The 21388-nt window shown below is 41.4% G+C and overlaps 2 protein-coding genes across 4 annotated transcripts in view; one reads left to right on the top strand and one right to left on the bottom strand.

Moving 5' to 3' along the window:
- The window catches only part of Palmd (palmdelphin), a 62173-nt gene extending 48861 nt beyond the window's left edge, over positions 1-13312 (top strand). The window contains exon 8 of one of the 2 annotated variants that reach the window (XM_008833691.3): positions 12332-13312. In XM_008833691.3, coding sequence (XP_008831913.2) covers positions 12332-12339 — 8 coding nt within the window. In that variant the 3' untranslated portion in view covers positions 12340-13312. The remainder of the gene's footprint in view (positions 1-12331) is intronic. The other variant, XM_008833690.3, reaches the window with a different exon arrangement.
- Positions 13313-16439: 3127 nt separating this feature from the next.
- Frrs1 (ferric chelate reductase 1) overlaps positions 16440-21388 on the bottom strand; it is a 75947-nt gene continuing 70998 nt past the window's right edge. For both annotated transcript variants that reach the window (XM_029563838.1, XM_008833701.3), the window contains exons 14-16: positions 20930-21073; positions 18132-18193; positions 16440-18058 (exon numbers count right to left, since the gene is read on the bottom strand). In XM_029563838.1, the coding sequence (XP_029419698.1) occupies positions 17966-18058; positions 18132-18193; positions 20930-21073 (299 nt within the window). In that variant the 3' untranslated portion in view covers positions 16440-17965. The remainder of the gene's footprint in view (positions 18059-18131; positions 18194-20929; positions 21074-21388) is intronic.

A 21388-nucleotide genomic window follows, 5' to 3' on the forward strand; every position in this document is an offset into this window, starting at 1 on the left:
GGGAAAAAAGTAATCTGAGGTCTATGCTACCCGCCTGAACAACCTTTGGAGAAGACACTAAGAGATGCCTGAAAATTTCTTTTCTGAATACTTTTATTCCTTTACCTAAAATCCAAAAATATACATATAATTAAACCCATAGTAAGCCACGTGAATGAGTAGTCACTACTTTTGAAAAAGTCCCAAAAAGCTGGAGAGAACAAGTGCTTATCTTTCCCAGTTACTTGACATGATCCAGTGGGGTTGGGGGAAACCAGTATATTTTTATTGTATTGATACCAAAGCATTTCTAAGAAGAGCTTGTTAAATTTAAGAATAAAGTTATTTAAAATATCTTGACTACATTATCTTAACTGGCAGTGTAATTTTACTGATACAAAGATCATAGGTGAACACCATCCCAGAAATATTTGCCTTCCACTCTGACAAGTACTCGCCAAAAAAGATCAATAATGCCTTAAGACAACTGCATCCGCCCACTAAAAACCAAGTTGGCTTGGTGGAGACTCCAAACCATTGCACACTTCTGTATATGATAACTATGCCTCTATTCTGGAAGTATGTTTAGATTATCTTGCCAGTGCACTTGACCTTACAGATGGTAATAAGCACATTCATTCTTCCTAAATTATCATTCCTTTCTATCAAGTTCAATGTGAAACTCATGGCACAATGATTGATTATGACTTATAGGTGCTAGTAAAGAACTTCCCATATTCTCAAAGGCCACAAATTGGACTATGTAAACAGGTTGGAATTTTTTTAGTATTTTATTATTATTTTTATCTTTTATGTGTATGAGTGTATTGCCTGCATGCATGTGAGTGATGCATGACTTGTGTCATGCAATGTCGTGGAGGTCAAAAGAGGGCTTCGGATTTCCCTGGAATTGGAGTTAAGGACGGTTAGCCACCATGTAGGTGCTGGGAATCGAACCCGGGTCCTCTGCAAGAGCAGTCAGTGCTCTTAACCACTGAGCCATCTCTCCAGCCCAACAAGTTGGAATTTTTTAATTTTATTATTTTTATTTTATGTGTGTGAGTGTTTTGCCTGCACATATGCACACAATTTCTGTGGAGACTAGAAGAGTGCATCAGAGTCCTTGTAACTGGGGTTAAGGACAGTTGTAAGCTGCTATGTGGGTGCTGGGAACTGAACCTGGGTCCTCTGCAAGAGCAGACAATACTCTTAACCATCAAGCCATCTCTCCAGCTCCCAAGTTGGAATTTTAATATTAAAACTAATAAGCGGTGTTATGGGGGACAGCTTAGTCAGTAACAGTGTTTGGCTTGTAAACACAAAGACCTTAGTTCAGTCCCAGAACCCATGTAAAAATGCTGACCATGGTGGCATGTGCTTGTGAGTTTGGCATTGAAGAGACAGAGACTGGAGGATCCCTGGGGCTCATCCATCTGCCACTCTAGCCTAATTGATGGGATCCAGGCCAATGAGAGACACTGTTTCAAAAGAAGTAGACAATGTTCTAGAGGATGACACCCTTGGTGGACCTCCAGCCTCCACATGCATACACATGCATGTACACACACATACACACACACACACACACACACACACACACAAACATTAAAGAAAAAACTAATTAGTATGTGTAGCATGTCATTCCTGGGTATTATTGTCAAGGTGTTAAATGCTGATTTGAAGGAGAATATTTCTGTGCCAATAATTCTCCTGTCCTCCATCTAATACCTCAAGATTGCTCCCATCTCTCTTAACCCTGGTCATTACCCAAGTATGCATTACCAGGTCCTGCAAGTTATTCAGTGCCTACCCTGTTTCCTCCCAGGACAGACACTTAATTTCCATGCTGGGACTTTGTGTGATACAAACCTTCTCTTGCTTATTGGCCTGAAGTCAATGAGAGGAAAAGACAGCAGATCCTCGGGAGGACAAGTGTTAACCCATGAAGCGTCAGCCTCAGCTGAGTTGTTTTTCAAGACATAGCTCTTCTCTAGCAGAGCAGAGCTCCTTCTGCTGTCCTAGAAGGTTCTGGGAAATCTGAAGGTTTACCCTCCTGAGATACTTTCAAAATGTACCCTATTCAGGTCCAAGGGATTCCTTCCTCTTGTGGTTCTGGCTTTAGCTTGGGTGACTTGGTAAATCTCCTTTTGTAACCTGGCCACCTTCAAGCTTGTAGTATGGGTTTTATTTTAAACACAGTCTGCCCTCTGGCTTCAGGACGCATGGCATGCCTTAGAGCTTCTGTGGCTTTCTGGCATTTCTCAACAGTTGGCTTATCTGAGCCTAATTCTTTTTCTTCAGGGTTTCTAAGACAATTATCAAAAAGGAGTCAGTTTCACAGTACATGTCAGTACATGACAAAACATTTTCCCCATACGAGTCAAGTTCAAAGCTGCTATTGAACCTAACTCTCCCATTTTCTCAGTCATCCCAATTCAATGCAAGAGAGATTCTTGGAAACTGTCATAGCCCCATCCTGTCTGCCTTCTAGGGCCATTCCTGGTTGCAATGAGGAGCCTGTAAACAAGACATGGGCACAAGTAATTTCTCTAAGAAATGATCCCAGAGGCAGGAAGAAAGATACAGGGGGAAAAAATGATCATTGCATAGTGCAAAATCAAGTTAGCGCTTCACGCAGCAGGTCTGTCTCCAACCATAACCTCTAAACACTGCACAGAATGCATCTGAAAATGTCTGTCTGAAAGTGAGGATGCTGGGCCACTTAGCCATCAGCTCCATTCCCTTCACTGAGGATCACTCTTGTAAGTACAGACTCCCCCACACTTCTGGGTTGCACTTACACAAGGGTCACACAGGCTTCTGTAGCCTTGGAGAGGGTTCAGAGTGAGAAAAAGAAGTATAGAACGTGTGTCCAGAGCGATGGTGGCAGTGTAAATCACAACCTAGTCGAGGTTATTCACTGCAGCTGTGCACTGCAGCAATGCCCAGGGGGCTGAGGCAGTGCCTACAGCACCTGCCACAATCACTGAATCACTGGGGCAACCAACTTTCCCACAGTTGATTTCTTACCTATAAAGTGAAGTCCAGTCATGTGCTTCATGGAGTTGTCTGAGGACTCTGTATGTCAGGGAATAGATGATATCAAGTGTCCCTCCAGCCATTGTCAACTTTGGCTGAGAAGTTACATATTAAGGCTGACCCTACAACATCCCTCACGTCACACCTTGATGCTGTGCAGGTTTAGTGCTAAAGAGAAATAAATGTCTAGGGAAGCAGAAATGAAAAAGACTTAAGACAAGCCAGGTGTGGTACACACACCTATAACCCAGCACTCAGGCAAGCAAGGTAGGAGAATAACTAGTTCAAGGCTAAACTATCTTGTGAGATTCTGTCTCAAACAAAAAATAAATTTAAAAAATAAGAGAGTTCATGGCAATTTTTCCCTAGAGCTAATCAGTTGTTGCAGTTCTAATTGCTGGAACACTGTATTTCGCACATTGAATTACCTTGACATTTCTACTAAAACTCAATTTGCTTTTGTGTGTGTGTGTGTGTGTGTGTGTGTGTGTGTGTGTGTGTCTATGTTTTCAGTACCACACATGGATTCCCTCCTATTGAATGGGCCTTAAATCCAATTAGACAATAGTCGATTACCCCAAGATAAAAGTGCCACTATTACACCAACAGAGATGTTTTGCGGGGCCGGTCATTGTTGTGGCTCATATTTACTGCTGGGTTAGGACCATTTTTAGGGTTTTCTTCGTTAGGGTTTTCTCCCTTGGCCTAGCATCTTCTGATTCTATGAGAGTTAATTTTCAGGGAGGAGCTTCCATGTCAGTTCCAGCTCCATTTTTTCAAATCCTCTGTCTGAAGTATGTGGTATCTTCAGCAAGAGGGTTTTACCTTCAAGTTCTGGGAGGCAACCAAGAGCTATGAAAATAGCCTATATTATTTTGGGCGTATCTTGAACTACCCTGACCAACAACTCAAGAGGTGGTTTCCCTTGCCTGCCACTATGATTTTATGTGAGTGTGCCTGTATAGTTAATACTATACCTTTATAATAAACATATGCATTGAGTAAGAGTGGACTTCCAACCAAAACTTGTTGAGATTTTTTTTCTCTTTTGTTGTGTGTGTGTGTGTGTGTGTATAAATGGGCTTAAATATTAATTCTAGGTTAACAGAGAAATCAAGAAGTTAGGAGACAGTTACCATATGCCCCACATCCAGTTTGGGCTAAGATTAACTCCTGATATTAGCATGATATATTTGCTACAGTCAATAAACTAGTAGTAATACACTGTGACTAAAGTCTCATAGTTTGTTCAAGTTTGTTCAGATATCCTTAGTTTTTGCATAATGTCATTTTTATACTTCAGGCTCCCATCTAAAAAGCCACAGTCTGTAGTCGTTATGTGTCTTTACCCTCCTCTTGGCTGTGACCATTGGTTGACTTACCCTATTTTTTGATGATCTTGACAGTTTTGGAAATTACTGGCTATGTGTTTTGCAGGGTACTTCTCTGTGACATATTTCCTGATCTTTTTTTTTTTTTTTTTCAAGTGTAACCTGGGGTTATGGGTTTTGGAGAAGCTCAGGAATCGAAAAAGTAGGTTTCATCATATATTAAGGGCACATTCTTTCAGCATGATCTATCTCCTGTAGTGATAAGAGGATTGTTTGTTCTGGGTTGCTTGTGGTGGTTTGAATGAGAATGTCCTCCATAGGATCCAAGTATTTAGACATTTTATCCCCAGTTGGTGGCAGCGCTGTTTAGGGAGATTTTAGGAAGTCTGGCCTTGCTGGAGGAAGCACATCACTGGGGGTGGGTCTGAGAGTTCTTAAGCCTTGCCAGATTTCCATCTCTTTCTGCTTCCTATGCCTGCTTGAAGATGTGATCCCTCAGCTTTCTGCTCCTGTAACCTCCTACCACCATGTATCCCTGCCATGACAGACTCTAATCCCTCTGGAACCGTAAGCCAAATGAACTCTTCCTTCTATAAGTTGCCTTGGTCATGGTATTTCATCACAGCAACAGAAAAGCAACTAATACAGTCTTCAACGTTACTTACTGTCTTTGGGAAGAAGACTGCCCACTAAGAAAGAGTAGAGTGTTGGACCTCTCCTTGAGAACAGAGAACCCACATAATTATAATTCTTCTAAACAAATTTGTCTGTTCTCCCCTCATTTATTTATTCAGTCATTTATTCACATTAGTACGAACTTATAAGTGATATTATCATCCACACAATTTTCTTCTCAAATTGTTCAAGTTTTGTCTATCGAAAGTCTGTACCCCTGTCCAGTCCAGCCGTGCACACACGAGCAGGCAGCTTTCCGCATGGGGGTGGCATGAGTGCTGTGAATCAAGCCCAGGACAGATACCCTCAAGATACATCATCAGCAGAAAGTCACTAAGAAGCTCATTGCATAATAGCATAAGAGATACCCACCCCAAAATAGTAGAAACCAGCATAACTGAAACTATGCCCCCATCCTGTGAACTGATGAACAATTCTCAACATAGAAATACAAGAAAAATGAAAAGACAAACAACTCAATCAATTAAGGAAGGAACCACAGGATTTGAAAGAAACTGCAGAAATTAGGAGCTTATTTAAAGGTCAAATAGAAGACAATAGTTGACAGCCTCAGGAACAGATTAAATCCAGCAGAAGAAACACTAACAGCTTTCAGACAAATCTTTTCGATCATGAGCATCAGAAGAAAAGAGAAGCAAAAAAGCATGAAGAGAAAATGCAAGAGCTTTGGGATACTCTTAAAAACCAAATATTCAGCTCATTGGCATACCAGAGGAAGAACTACAGGTTGTGGGCATAGAAAACCTCTTCAATAAAATAATAACACAAAACTTCCCAAATCTTTAGGAAAACATAGACGTCCAGGTACAGGAAGCATTTAGAACCCCAGACACACACAACCAGAAAAGTACTTCACCACCACATATTATAGTTTGAAAGTACAAGACAGGAGCCCTCCCTGAGCACCCACAGTGGCGGAAGCTGGGATGTAGGCCTGGCCACCTTGCTCAGACACCAGGGCCGGGTGGTGGCTGTGTCCAGGTGGTGGCTGTGAGCACCACACCAGGCCCCACTCCTGCACACCTCTTTTACCAGGAGCTGAGCCTGTGCGGTCATGAAGCCAAGCACCCATGGTTACCCAGCCATCATCATCCAGGTAACCCACCCCAAAAAGGATGAGGGCAGACTGACAGGCACTGAGTGAGGAGAAAGGACTTGGCAAGAAAGAAAGAAAATGGCTGAAGAGCCAAGATGGTAGTGATGGCAGCTCTTGGTAAAACATGACTAATAAGATGTCTCATCACTGGATCCTCCTGGCCAAGGAGGAAGATGTGAAATCTGTAGATACCAAAAAGAGCCAACCAGAACCTTGACTATGAAAAACAAAACAAACGCATCATCTGTCTCCTTGAGAGAAAGGAAAAGTGGTTTTCACCTATACTGATGTCCCTCTAAGACAAATTCAAGCCAACAAATAACTGTTACCTCTATTTGCCGTGCAGAAGCCAAAATGCTCTTTCTCAAACACAAGTATAATCTTGTAGACAGAGCAATGGAGACAGGAAAATAGTAGGAACCAGCATAACTGAAACTACGCCCCCATCCTGTGAGCCTGGAACTGTAGTTGCCTCCTGTGAACCTGAAGCTGTGGTCCCCTCCCATGAGCTAGAACTGTGGTCTCCTCCTGTGAACCTGGAGTTGAGGTCCCCTCCTATGAGCTGGAGCTGTAGTCCCCTCCTGTGAACTGGAGATGTGGTCTCCTCATGCGAGACTGGAGCTTTGATCCCCACCCATGACTCACATTCCTCTGGTGGTGGGCTATTGGTGGCACAGATTGGAGGATGGAGGCCTTCCCAATGTTGGGCAGCAGTTTCAGTCTTCTCTGAGTGGCTGCATTCCCCCAGAAACCCCTCCCCTGAGGTCCCAGGTTATGCATGGCGGTGGCTTGGCCTCTGTGTTGGGCTAAGGCTGGGGACAGGAGAGGTCTCTATCATTTTCAGATTCTAGTCTTGGGAGGACTGATTCTCTAGAATGGACTTCACACCTCCCCTGAGGGGCCAGCCATGGTTTTTTCTCCACACCAGGTTCTGGGCATCCAGGCCTTGATGTTGGACCTCTCCCATTCCCAGCCCAAGAGGTTTTCTGACCTTTTTCTATTATTCTTCTACAGCCCCAGTGTGCCTTCATCTGTGCCCTACAGAAAAAGTTAAGCACCTAATTGAACTTACAAAAATAAAATTCAGCCCATGAAGTTTTTTTAAAAAACTATTTTAGTAAGTAAACTGATAAAAATTCTCAAGTTAAAAATATGTAATTGTAGGGGCTGGAGAGATGGCTCAGTGGTTAAGAACACTGGTTTTTCTTGCAGAAGACCCAGGTTCAAATCCCAGCACCCACATGGCATCTAATAACTATCTGTAACTCCAGTTCCAGGGGAGCCGACAGCCTCTTCTGTCTTCCATAGGCATTGCACAACAGGGGTGCACTTACCTACATGCAGGCAATACACACATACACATAAAATAAAAATAATAAATAATTTTTTAAATATGTAATTGTATTTAATAGTGTACTTTCTGTATGACTACTATAATTTTTGAGTATTTTGTACTGGCAAAGCTTCAACAATACTGTGAAATGTATCACTGTGGCTGTAATGTGAGCTTGTCATTCATTCCCTTTCCAAATTCTTCAAGCTATACAGAATTTTTTAATGTAATAATGTTATTGCTTAAGTAATGTTAACAAAAAAAAAATTTTAATTAAAAAAAAAGCTCTCTGAGTTATACACTGACATGCAACCCATCATTTTTTGACATATGCCTATCATTTTTTTCTTCTTCCTCTTTTTTGATGCTGGAGATGAAATCCAGGACCTCTCCCTGGTAGATAAGCACTCTACCACTGAGCCACATGTCAGCTCCCTGCTTTCTCTTTCTCTCCTACTCAAATTGTTTGTTCTTTTTTGCTTTCCTGAGGATTAACCAGCACAGAGCCTCACACATGCTAAACCTGAGTTACACCCCCAAACCCTTCTTGCTTTCAATGGGTTGTTTGGGTTTGGGGGGGTTATTTTTTATTTTTTGGTCTTTTTGAGACAGGGTCTCACTATAGTCCAGCTGGCCTGGAACTCGTTATGAAGACCAGGCAGCCTGGCCTCAAACTCAGAGATCCACCTGCCTCTGCCTCCCAAGTGCTGGGGTTAAAAGTGTGTGCCGCCAGGCCCAGCTACGGCTATTTGGCTTTTGTTAATGTTGTTGAGATACAATTTTTTGATACACTCAGGGTATTAGCATCTTGTAAATATTTCCTCTCATTCGTATGCTGCTTTTTCACTCTGTTTTCCTTTGCTGCACAAAGAGCTTTTTTTATTTGGTTGGTTTTTCTGCTTTTTGGTTTGGGGTTTTGGCTTATTGTTTGCTCTCTGAACTGAGATCTCGTGTTGCTCAGGTTGGCCTCAAAATCCTGAGCTTAAACAGTCCTTCTTCCTTAGCCTTCTGAATGCTGGTACTACACACACACACACACACACACACACACAGAGCAGTGTACCTGACTCGCAGATTTTTACTTCAATGCAATCTTATTTTTCCATGTTTGTTTTTGTTACATGTGATTTTTGATATCACATACAAAAAAATCATTACTAAATATTCTGTAAGTAGCGTCTCGCCTGCATTTTCCTCTAAGAGTATAGTTTTATATCTTAAGTCTCGGTTAGGTCCTTAATCTATTTTGAATTCATATGTTTATCATGTAAAAGGTCCAACTACATTCATCTGCATACAGAGATTGAGTTTTCCTGAGGCCATTTGTTAAAAGACAGTCTTGTCCCACTGAGTGATCCTGACACTTTTCTTTTAAGTGTGTGATTGTTATGCCTACGTGTGTGTGCATCCTTGCAATGCAATGTCCACAGAGGACAGACGAGGGTGTCAAATCCTTTGGAACTGGAGTTTGGATGATTGCTAGTCGTCATGTGGGTGCTGGGATTTGAACCTGAGTCTTCTGCAAGAACAGCCAGTGCTCTTAAGTGTTGAGCCATCTCTCCAGCCTGGACCCTGACACTAATCAAATATCATGCATTTGCCAGGCATGGTGGCACACACCTTGAATCCCACCACTTAGGAGGCAGGGACAGGTAGGTCTCTGTGAGATTGAGGCCAGCCTGGTCTATGTAGTGAGTTCCAGACCAGCTGGTGCTACAAAGACTCTGTCTCCAAAAAACCACACACAAAATTTTTTACTAAAAAAAAGATCACGCACTTAAGGCTTTATTTCAAGGCTCCTTGTTCTGTACAGTGGATGTCTTTATGCCACTACCATAGTTTTGATTACTGAAGCACTATACTATGTACACAACTCAAATATCAGGAACCACGAAACAACTTTTTCAAGGTTATTTTGGATATAAGCAGTGCCTTAAGATTCCATATATTTTTACAAATATAGTTTTAAAAATTTTGTCTTAGTTATTTGTGTGAGTGCTCTGTGTGTATGTGGGTTGTGTATCTAGAGGTCAGAGGATAATTTTCAGGAGCTGATTCTCTCCTTCCACTATGTGAGGCCCAGGGATCAAACTCAGATCAAGCTTGGTGACATGCACCTTTATCTGCTGAGTCATCTCACCAGTAGTCCTACAGTCATACTTTTTAATCAGTAAACTTTTTTTCCTTAGATCGGTTTTGTTATTTTTGTCTTTCTTTTTCTTTCTTTCTTTCTTTCTTTCTTTCTTTCTTTCTTTCTCCCCAGCATGGATATTACAGATACTCTAGCACCTTCTAGTATTTTGTTGTTTTTGTGTTCTTTGAGACAGGCTTTCCCTGTAGCCCTAGCTGGCCTGGAACTCACTATGTAGACCAAGCTGGCTTTGAACTCCCAGACATCTGCCAGCCTCTGCCTCCCGAGTGCTGGGACTAAAGGCATGCGCTACCACAACTGGCCTATGAATGTAGACATTTAAGGTATTACACATACAGCTAAGCAAGCATGGGCCAGGAGAACACTCAGCAACAATGGAAATGTTGATTTTGTGATAATACAGCAGGATCCCCTATTCAGTGACTCTCCCTAAGAAGTGAATTTTAATATAATTTTAAATTTCAATAGCTTCACATGGCTAGTGGTTACTCTGACTATACAACTCCAAACAGTGTTCATTGTATGCTACATGGTTTGCTATGATTTGCTTTCATTTAAGTCTGCTCAAATTGTTCTTGAATTGCTCTTATATATAGTTGTTTAATTTCCAAGTATTTGGGAGTTCCTGGGACATCTTCTGGATATTGATTTCAGCCTTACAGGTATCACAAAACCAGTTCCCACAAGTTGTCCTCCAAACTCCACACATTTGCTGTGACACACCCTCCCCCATAAATAAAAGTTTTTAAATGTAATACAAATAAAACAAATTAATAAATGAGGGGCTGGAGAGATGGCTCAGGGATTAAGAATGCTAGTGGCTCTTCCAGAGGGCCTGGGTTCAGTACCCAGCATCTACATGGCAGCTAACAAACATCTATAATTCCAATTTCAGGTGATCTGACACCCTCTTCTGGCCTCTACAGGCACTGCACAAACATGCACTTACATACACACAGGCAAAACACTCATACACATAAAAAATAAAAGGGAAATGGATTGAATAGGGATTTCTGTATAGAGTTACACATGGTCAATAAAATCATGAAAGACGCCCAATGTTGTTTATCATTAGATATGCAAATTGAAACAAAAATGAAATACCACTGCTCACTTGAGTGGCTAAAATGAAATATGACAGATAATAACAAGAGTTGGCAAAGATGTGGAGAGTTTATAATTTTGAGCACTGCTTGTGGGAAAATTAAATGGTGTGGCCATTTTGCAAAGTTCTTCAGACTGTCAAGTGTCACTGTATGGTCCACCAATCTTATTCTTCAGTGTATATGCAGGAGAAATAAAAACACATCCACCAAATGAGTTCATGAATGTTCACTTGAGCATTATTCATAATGCTGCCAAAGCACAAACAGCCCAGATGTCTCCCTGTGGAAGAAGGGATGAACACAGTGTACACACAGAAATACTGTAAAGCAATTAAAGGGAATCAAATACTGGTACCTGATGCAATACAGGTGAATCTTGAAAAATGTAAGCCAACTTGAAGAAGACATAGGAATTCTTACAGCTAAGTGAAAAGACAATCCAACTAAAAATGGGAAATGGGAGCTGTAGAGGTGGCTTACTTAGAGCACTGGCTGCTCTGGCAGAGGACCCAGGTTCAATACTCAGCACCTACATGGCAACTAACAATCATCTGTAACTCTAATTTCAGGGGATCTGACATCCTCACATTCTCTCCCAATTCATGAACTATTGTTACATTCTTTTCTTTTTTTGTTTATTTATATTTTTCATTTTTTTATTATTTTATGTGTGTGTATTGTCTGCATGTGGATAAGTGCACCCATGTCATGCAATGCCCTCAGAGGACCGAAGAAGCTGTCAGATCCCCTGGAACTGGAGTTACGGACAGTTGTTAGCTGCCATATGGGTGCTAGGATTCAAATCCAGGTCTTCTGCAAGAACTAATGTTCTTAACCACTGAGCCACCTCTCCAGCCCCTTAATTCTTATTTTTTAAAATAGTGTCATACTATGTAGCTCCCGACCTGGCCTAGAATTTATTATTTAGGCGATGCTAGCCTGGAACTCAAAGCGAACCTCCTGCCTCAGCCTCCCGAGTGCTGGGATTACAGGTGTGAGTTGCCCTGCCCAACTGGTCTTTATATCTTTGATACCTTTAGAAGCAGATATTTTTCATTTTCAGTGTTTTTCTTCTTTCATCTCTTATGCCACTGATGTTGTGTCTAAGATATCCATGCTTAATCGGAAGCCAGTCTTTGGTTTTCATCTAACATCTGAACCGATCATAAATGTGAAGGCCTACTTCTGAGCTCTCATTCTGTTCACCTAACCAGTATGCCACACGGTGCCCATAGCTTTGTAGGTTTTGATGGTGTGTGTCCTCCAATTCTTTCCTTTTATATTGCTTTGGCTTTTCTGGGTCCTTTTCATTTATATAAAGTTTATGGTCAGTTTATCAATTTCTATGAAAAAATAAAAACAGTTGGGGGTTTTGACAATCATTGCGTTGACTCTAGATCAGCTTGGGAAATGTTGCTATGTTAATAACATGTTTTCTGATCCATAAATATATTTGTTTCCATTTCATTAGCTTCATCTTTGATTTCTTTCAAAGATACTTTCTAATTTTCAGTGTACCATCTTGCTTTTCTTTTGTTAAATTTAATCTTTTTTAATGCTCTTCTGAACAAAATTATGTTTTTCTGACTTCATTTTCAGATTGTTGATGGATGATGTCTGGAGATGCTGTTGATTTTTGTGTACTGACTTTGTATCCTGCTCACTTGCTGGATGGATACCTATGACCGCTGTTCAGTGGATCTCTTAAGATTGTGTATACAGAAGATTGTGAGGTCCATAAGAAATGGTAGTTTTACTTCTCGCTTTTCTTGCCTGTGTTTTGGCTTCATCCTGCACTGCATTGTTGATACAAAGTGGAGGGACAGACCCTCTTATCTACATTATAGGGGAGAGATGTTCAGTCATTCACCACCAATTATAAAATTACTGGAACTTTGTATTGATTCTTTTCATTGGGCTTCATGTATGCATTCAGGAGTCAATCAGAGATGCAAGCAAGCAAGAAGTAGAGGCCTCCCCCCAGCATTTTTCTGCAGGATCTTCCCACCCCACCCCTGGGAGTTTACAGCTGCCTGAGCCATGGGCCCTCTAGGTTTCTGTCCCAGAAAACCTGCAAGTTTTTCTGCTGGGTCCCCGACCCCCCAGCAGCACACTGACTGCCACTGTCTTGTAGTAAAAGAGCTAGAAGACAACACTGGCTGGGAGCCACTCTCCTCTGAGTGCAGACTCCTCACCAGACCGCTCCTACTCTAGAAACTTCCAGTAGCTAAATTTAAAAGTTTACAGCAGTTTCATTGGGGGCAGGGGCTAGCCCGGCAGGGTCTTATCAGACATTACTGGCAGAGGACATTCAGATATTAAGCATGCATAGTTTCAGGAAACTCTTTCTGATCGCCATTATCAGTGTCTGAAAATCTAAAAAGTTATTTTGGTTCTCACAAATAACCAGAGCACAGTATAATCTCCTTTATATGTGAATCAGCTGTCAAATAAAAAAAATAAGTTTCTTAGTGCATTCTGTTAGATCTTCCTCACCCCAAAATCAGAGTTTTAAGACCAAGCATCATATACAACTGCATTAACTTCTTTAGCAAAGTAAGAAATTAAACTGATACCAAGTTTATGGTCAGCACGACTCCCAGGGCTTTCTCACCCAAAAATGTAATCCCAGAGCAAAAATAAACAAATACTATTTTTACCAAGATAACATTCAAATTAAATAAAATTTAGACATCTTAAAATGGGCAATTTGCTGGCATTCAATTTGCTGGCCTCTATCTAGTTCCAAAACATTTACAAAATAAAAGTTCACACCCATTAGGTAATTGCCTCCCACTATACGCCCCTCTTTTGGTCCCTGCCTCTACCTATCCCCTGGCAACCACTGATCTGCTTTCAGTTGCTATGGAGTCCACTGTTCCAAATATTCTGTATACACAAAATCACAGGATACGTGACCTTTGCCTTCAGGTTCTTTCACTTAGCATAGTATTCTGGAGATTCACCCATGTTACAGCACGTACCTCATTCCTTTTTATGGATGACTAATATTCAACTAGGTGTACATTCCACAATTCATTCATCTATGAGTGGCTATGGGCTGTTCCCATAATTTGAATGTTATAGATATTATAAATATTACTTCTATGAACATATTTTTCAGTTTTAATTATTTATTCCCATTTCAATGTTTAGTGTAGAGTTCAGTGCATTAAACACAGGGGATTGTACAATCGTCATTACTACCCACTTCCCAGACACAAACTTTGTACTCATTAAATAACAACTCCCATTCCCCTTCCCCGTAGCCACCAGTTCCCTATCCCACTGATCATCCTTCTGAGTCTCCACAGACTTGACCATCCTAGGTCCCATATACAGTAGACTAATACAATAGCTATCCTTTTACATCTGGACTATTTCATCTAGCACAATGTTTTCAAATGAGTGTCATAGATTCTTATGGTAAAAAATACACATTTCATATGCAAAACGTTAAAGTTTAACACTGCAATCAAATGGAAAAACATTACCAATAACACACACAAAGCAAGCATCTTTGGCTGGCATTGTGCCTCTCTATCATGAAAATGTCCAGTGAAAGGGGCTCTGCAGACGACAGAGGGCTCACGGAGACAAGTGACTTTCCCCTGAGCCCTGTATCTCAAAAAAAAAAAAAAAAAAAAAATCAACAAGCAAACATGGCTACTCAGGTCTCCCAGCCCCCATCCTTTTCTGATTTACAATAACAGTGGCCTCCCACGCCACCACCATTTACAAAGGTGATCAGGACAAGGAAAGAATGGAGGTGTTCAAAGTTGTGGAAGGCTCCAGAAAGAGGAAAAAACTTGAGCTTTAAGTATATCCTCTGGCTTTGACTGGGACAAGAACAGAATGGGAATCAAGGTGGAACAGCACTGATGCTGGGGGTACAGGGATGAGCACAGCAGGGGTTAGACAAGGAAGGAAGGCTCGGGAAATGGGAACCATGAGGATTCTGACCCATGTTTTGCAAAGAACTCAGAAGAGTCTTTTACTCCCATGAGTAATGGATTACCTTGAACAAGGACCTCTGTTCTTTTCCCCTTACCTCATCAGAGAACATAGACAAACAGAATTTCAGCCAAGAGCTACAAGGCCCCACTGCTTCCTAGTTGGCATCTGCTGTGTTTGTCTTTCCCAGAGCCTCCTTGGGGCTGGGGCTGGATACGGGACAGATGAAATATCACCTAACCACTTCGAAGTCCCAACTCCTCCCACAAACCCAGTGAGTACTAACACGAACTTTTCGAGGTCCCAAATCCTCCCACAAACCCAGTGAGTACTAACACGAACTTTTCGAGGTCCCAAATCCTCCTACAAACCCAGTGCGTACTAACACGAACTTGATTCACGTATCCAATAACTCACCTGTGCCCTAGTTTGATTTCCTCAGCCCAGAAACTAATAAAACCAGAAACAGACTCAGTTATGAATGTTACCCTAACCTCGATTTTCTAGACGATTTATTTTGTGAAAAAAAAATTGATCTTTATTTTACAGAATGTCCCTTCTTTAAGAAAACATAATCTTTCTCAATGTTTTTGAAAACATTCCTAAACATAGAAAAGCATTTGGTTTAACAATCACTCTTATCAGAAGAAGTAATACCCTGTTTATTATAGAAACAAGAAGAAAAACGAAGAGGAGAGGAAAAGCAGCGTTGGTGATCTGTGGGTACCAACCACTCTAAGCAGAGGAATCATAATTTGGTCCTAGTAAAAATAATTGGTATGCTAAGATTAAATAACAAAGATTTCATTAGACAAGACTGGAATATCAGTCAATGGAGGATCCAAAGAGAGTCAGCACATCAATCAAAAAAGACTAGGTGCCGATTGTGGTGGCAGGGGATGCCTTTAATCTCAGCAACTAGGAAGCAGAAGCAGGCGGCGAGGACCACCTGGTCTACATAGCAAGTTCTAGGCTAGCCAGGGCTACATAATGATACCCTGTCTCAAAAAGAAAAAAGAGAAGAATATGTTGTAATATTGGACTCAGCATTTGAAATCCAGTAAGCTCTTTGGAAACCAAACTCAGGCAAATTCCACTTTTCCCTTACAAGAATGTTTTCTTGTCAGATATAGAAAATAACTTATCAAGAGAAATTAATTAGCCTTCAAGCAACTTTTAATGGAAAGCTGAAGGAAAATATTTTCATATAGATATACTGTTATGCCAACTTTTTTCCCCAGAGCTGGGAGGGAACCAGAGACCTCACACAATCGAGGCAAGAGTTTTACCACTGAGCAACGTCTCCAGACCTTTTTCTTTTTACTTATTTTTATTTTTTGTTGGTTGGTTGGTTGGTTGATTTTTGTTGTGAGGTTTTGTTTTGTTGTTTGTTTGTTTTGAGACTCGGTCTCCCTATAACCCCAGCTGGCCTGGAACTCAGATGTAGACCAAGCAGGCCTCAGTGTCACAGAGATCCGCCAGCCTCTGCCTCCCCGGTGCTGGGACTTAAGGCATGCACCACCATGCTCATTATTTTATTTTTCAAATGTACAACTTTTCTTGTTTGCTTTGCCTAAGATAATAATCTTCATTTGCTACAGGGTCAGGGGAATGAAAATAAAAGGAAACATCACAAGGTTGTTATAAATAATCAAACAAATATTAAACCAGAAAATAACACTAGTCCCTAATTTAAGTGTCTAGCATCTATTACTTCAGTCCAAAAGGAAAATGAAGTTTTTTTAAAGAAAGATTAAGAAGATCTGGTATAATGTAAGGAAAGTAGCACTCCATGTTATAACGAAAAAGAAACAAACAAGGAGACAAGAGCATGTGAGTACTTCAGTGTTCCAGTGCCACCCACTGGTGGTAAGCCGTCATAGCAAATATGTGACCTGGCCATCAGATAGAAATGACTGCAGGGATAAGGGAAGTAACAGCGCCTGTGCTGATTCATTAGTGCACAGGATGTCTGACAAAGAAACCACGTCCACATTGTTTTATTGTCATAAGGGAAGGGAAAGCTTGCTGTATATGTGAGTTTTATGAAATCTGGAATTCAATTCTGCTCTCTAAATGCTGAGGTCAAGTCTCACAGCGGAAACACCTGACATACAATTCCCTTTCTACTCCGTAATCGAACAAATGTGATTTCTAAGACATCTACTTGCATTCCATTACTAACGAAGAATATAATGTTCAGAATCTAATTAAATGTGAATGAAACATACTAGTCAGTCAGTCCACCCCACTTTTACCCTTAACCAGAGAAACGCTGAAACACACAGAGCCAAAAATAAAAGTCCCCCAAATAGACTAGAAACATGCTTCTTTGTTCAGCGTTAGGGATCAAACTCACGGCTCAGCTGTATTGAAAAAGAGCCTAACATGAGCTGCACACCCAGTCCTGAAAACTTACTTTTTCTCTCAAAAACTCCAAAGGGCCAGCAAGATGGCTCAGCAGATAAAAGCACTTGCCACCAAGCCTGAGGGCCTGAGTTAGATCCCCAAGCCCCACACGGTGGAAAGAGAGAATTGATTCGCCCAAGTTGCCCTCTGACCTTCACAGAAGCACCATGGTGTGTGTGTGTGTGTGTGTGTGTGTGTGTGTGTGTGTATGTGTGTACTCACACACAATAAAATATAAGAAAAAATTTTTTCAAGTTCAAGACCATTTATGTAAACTAGTAAAAAATAAATGTATTTGTTAATGTACTACAGCAGCATTGTCATCGAAATTATATTCACCTTAAAACCAGACATATTAGTACATGCCTATAATCCCAGCACCCAGGAGTGGAGGCAAGAAGATTCAAGGTTCAAGGCTACATAGTGAATTGGAAGCCTGCTTGCACTATATGAGAGCCTGTCTCATTCATATATCTATATGCATGCTATCTCCTTTTTTATATGATTTTACAATGCCCTCCTTTATTCTGAGGACACGGGGTTTTTAGTTTTGGGGGGGTTGTTTTGTTTTGTTTTGCTCTGTTTTGTTTTGTTGGTTAACCATTCTAGTTTACTATCTTAAATCTGGCATGAAATAGAGTCATTTCACCTCAAGTACATTTCCCTCAAGATGCAGAATTACATAGAAAGCTTAGCAAGTTGTCTGTATGACCCTCTTAATTTGATCAGACCAGATTCTAGAATTCCTCTACAAAGATGTCCAGGAGTCTCCCCAGTTAAAACATGCTCCAGACAGTCAGGACAAGCTTCGAGATTCCTTGTCTTCATGGTAATTATGAGCAGGGCCATAAAACCTAGGTCTTCACTTGATCACACATGGTTGATTGCAGACAAGAACATGATGAGGAAAATCACATTCCCACAGATATAAACTGTCAACACCACCTTCTTGAAAACATGACCCTGAAAGAAAAACTAAGTTGTAAAAGAAAGAACCACCATCAAAGTTTGTATCAATAAATAAGAAAAGACTCACTTCTGCTTCAGCAACACTAAGTGAATGAAGGATCTGAATTCTGTCATCGTCCAGTATTTCAACTGTTAAGAACAACATAAGTTTATCAGGATAGTGAAATGTACGCAAACTAACTTTCCCAAAGATTAATAAGATAAAACCTGCCAGATGTGGTAGTACAAGTCTTTGAACCCAGCACTCAGGAGGCAGAGGCTGGTGGATCTCTGTGAGCTCAAGACCAATCTGGTCTACATGGTGAGCTGCAAGCCAGCTGGGGCTACAGAAAGGCCCTGTCTCAAAAACAAATACAAGTTTGGTGGGGGGCGAAAGCAAACAGGCTGGGCACAGGCCAGAGGAGCAAGCCAGTAAGCAGTGGTCTGTAGTCTCTGGCTAATAACTCCAGTTCCAGGCTATCCAAGACCCTCTTCTGGGCTCTGCAGACACTGCACCCATGTGGTGCACTTACATTCACACAGGCAATACACTCATACATATAAAATTTTTAAAATAAATAAATATTTTAAAAAATAAACCCTGAGTTCTAGTGTTCCCAGTTTCTAGGATGTAAGCTCTTCCCTTTCAAGCCGCTAAGTGTTGCAAAGTTTCTGAACCATGCACACACCCATGGGAACAGGTGCATATGTGCATTTCAGAGGACAACCTCAGGTGTCCTCCCTCAGGCACCTCTTGTTTGAAACAGGGTCTCTCATTGGTCTGAGATTTCACCCTGTAGTCCAGGCTACTGGCCTGCAAGCTTTGATATCCTCTGTCTCTGCCTCCCATCTTACAGTGCTGGCATTACAAGTGTACATCACCACACCAGCTTTTTATGTGGGTTCTGGGAATCCAAATTCAGGTCCCCCAAAAGTAAGCCGGGTATGGTGGCATATGCCTGCAATCCTGGCACTTGAGAGGCTAAGACATAAAAACTCAAGTTCAAGGCCATCCTAAGCCACACATATAAATAAAACAGCACCAAAATGGCAGGACAGATATTTACCATTTGGCTCATAAAAGCTACCCAGGCTCCTAGAGTCAGAGCATATAACAATAGACAACAAATTTTTTGTTTTGTTGTATTTTTTAATCTTTTTTTTTTTTTTTTTGTCTTTTTGAGACAGGGTCTCCCTGTAGCCCCCGCTGCCCTGGAACTCACTCTGTAGACCAGGCTGGCCTTGAACTCACAGAGCTCTTCCTGCCTCTGCCTCCCAAGTGCTGGGATTAAAGGCATGCGCCACCATGCCTGGCTATTTATTTTATTTTTTAAATGTGTGAGTATTTTGCCTGCATACATGTAAGTGTACCATGTGCATGCAATGCCCATGGAAGGGAGAAGAGGGCATTGAATTTCCTGGAACTGGAATTAAAGACATTTGTTAGCTGCCACGTGGGTGCTGGGAACAGAACCTGGGTCCTCTGAAAGAACAGTCGGTGCTCTTAACCTCCAATCCAAAGTATTTGTTTTTAGATCACTATTTTTAGGGCTTATATTAGTTTCTTTTCCCAATTCTATAGCAAAAACACCTGACAAAAGCAACCTAAGGACGTTTGTTTTGGCTCGCAGTTCAGGGATACAGTCCACCACAGTGAGAAAGGTAAGGCAGCAAGAGCAGGATAGGCTGCAGCCACAATCAGAAAGTAGGGTCAGGCTCTATAAAACCTCAAGGACCTGCTGGGCGTGGTGGCACACACCTTTAATCCCAGCACTGTGAATGTCTGTGAGTTCCAGGCTAGTCAGGGCTACGTGGTGAGACCCTGTCTCAAAAAAAAAAAACCTCAATACTGACCCTAGTCATCTACTTCCTCCAGTCCAGTCCCACCTCCTAAAAATTCCACCACTCTCCGAAAGAGGGACATGAGGTGATGTTCAAACACATATGCCTACGGTAGACATTTCACATTCAAACCACCACAGAAGTGAGAACTAGACAGGACACAGAGGACACTTACCCTGGAATGCAAGCTAGCCCAAAATGCTCTGCTTTCTCTACCAAATTCCCCACCCAGCAGTGGCCATAGATATGTTGACCCTGCCTGGCACTAATACCAAACCAGACCTTGCCCCTAAAGAACAGAGGCAAAATCAGTTCTCTCCAGCTATGTATTTGTATACCTGGCAACTTAAGCAACAGCATGCAGTGTGTCAAATAGGCAATAGCTCTGTGCAGGTCTGCCCTGTGTGAACTCTGGGTCTCTTCTTCATTTCAGAATGCCCTCAGTTCCAGGCATCCTAAGTTACCAGAGTATGCTGGTTCCAGGTCAGATTCAGAGAAGTACCTACAAAGATTTCTCCACCAAAATTGAAAATCCTTCCCTTATATTTCACTTCAAATCCTAATATCGATGTTTACAAAGAGACGGAGGCAGGAAATACCAAAATTTCCACCATTGGTTGAGTGATCACAAGAGAAATTGTTAACAAGCTACCAGGCTGTAACCAGGGAACTAATCACATTCCAGTGGCTTGTATAAAAGTGATTCTACATAATTTAACTTTTGCAGGGGAGAGGGTACACATGTGTTTGTGTGTGCACAGAGATCAAAAGAAGATATGGAATGACCTGCTACATATATTCTGCCTTGTTCCCTCAAGACAAGGTCTCTCACAAAACCTGGAGTGAGGCTGGCGACCACCAAATTCCAACATTCCTCCTGTCTCCACTCCATCACAGCAATGGGATTTCAGGCACACATGATTCTATCTGGCTTTTTACTTGGGTGCTGGGGATTTGAACTCCAGTCCTCATGCCTGCACAGGAAACCACTCTTACCCTATGCCATCTCTCCATCCCCCTAATATGACTTTTCAAATGGGTTACCTTTCCGAGAGAGTCGGTAAGCATGTATCTCCAGAAGGACCTCAGTCCCAATGTGCCAGACCACAAACCCCATCATTGCATAGGTTTTCTGTGGATTGGGAAGATTCAGTCCTGGTAAGTCCATTCCTAGGAACATTGCTGCCACTGGTAGGGAGGAAAAAAAAAAAAAATATATAATCCCCCAACAAAAAGAAATAATTATGTTCATTATATCAATTAAAACACACTAAATGTTTATGAAAATAATATTTAACACTGAGTTAATTTGGTCTGTTTTATTGCTAAACTACATAGGCAAGGTGGGAGATTATGATATACCAATTATTTAAAAAGCACCTAGAATCTGGGGATGTAGCTCAGTGGTTAAGTATTTGCCTGGCAAGTACAACATCCTGGGTTCTGTTAAGGTTCAGATAGTCCCGCCCCCCTAGGTTAGATCCCCAACGGGGGGGGGGGGGG

This window comes from Nannospalax galili, unplaced genomic scaffold, assembly GCF_000622305.1.
Source record: "Nannospalax galili isolate Female #2095 unplaced genomic scaffold, S.galili_v1.0 scaffold255, whole genome shotgun sequence".
In the NCBI taxonomy this organism is placed as follows: Eukaryota; Metazoa; Chordata; class Mammalia; order Rodentia; family Spalacidae; genus Nannospalax; species Nannospalax galili.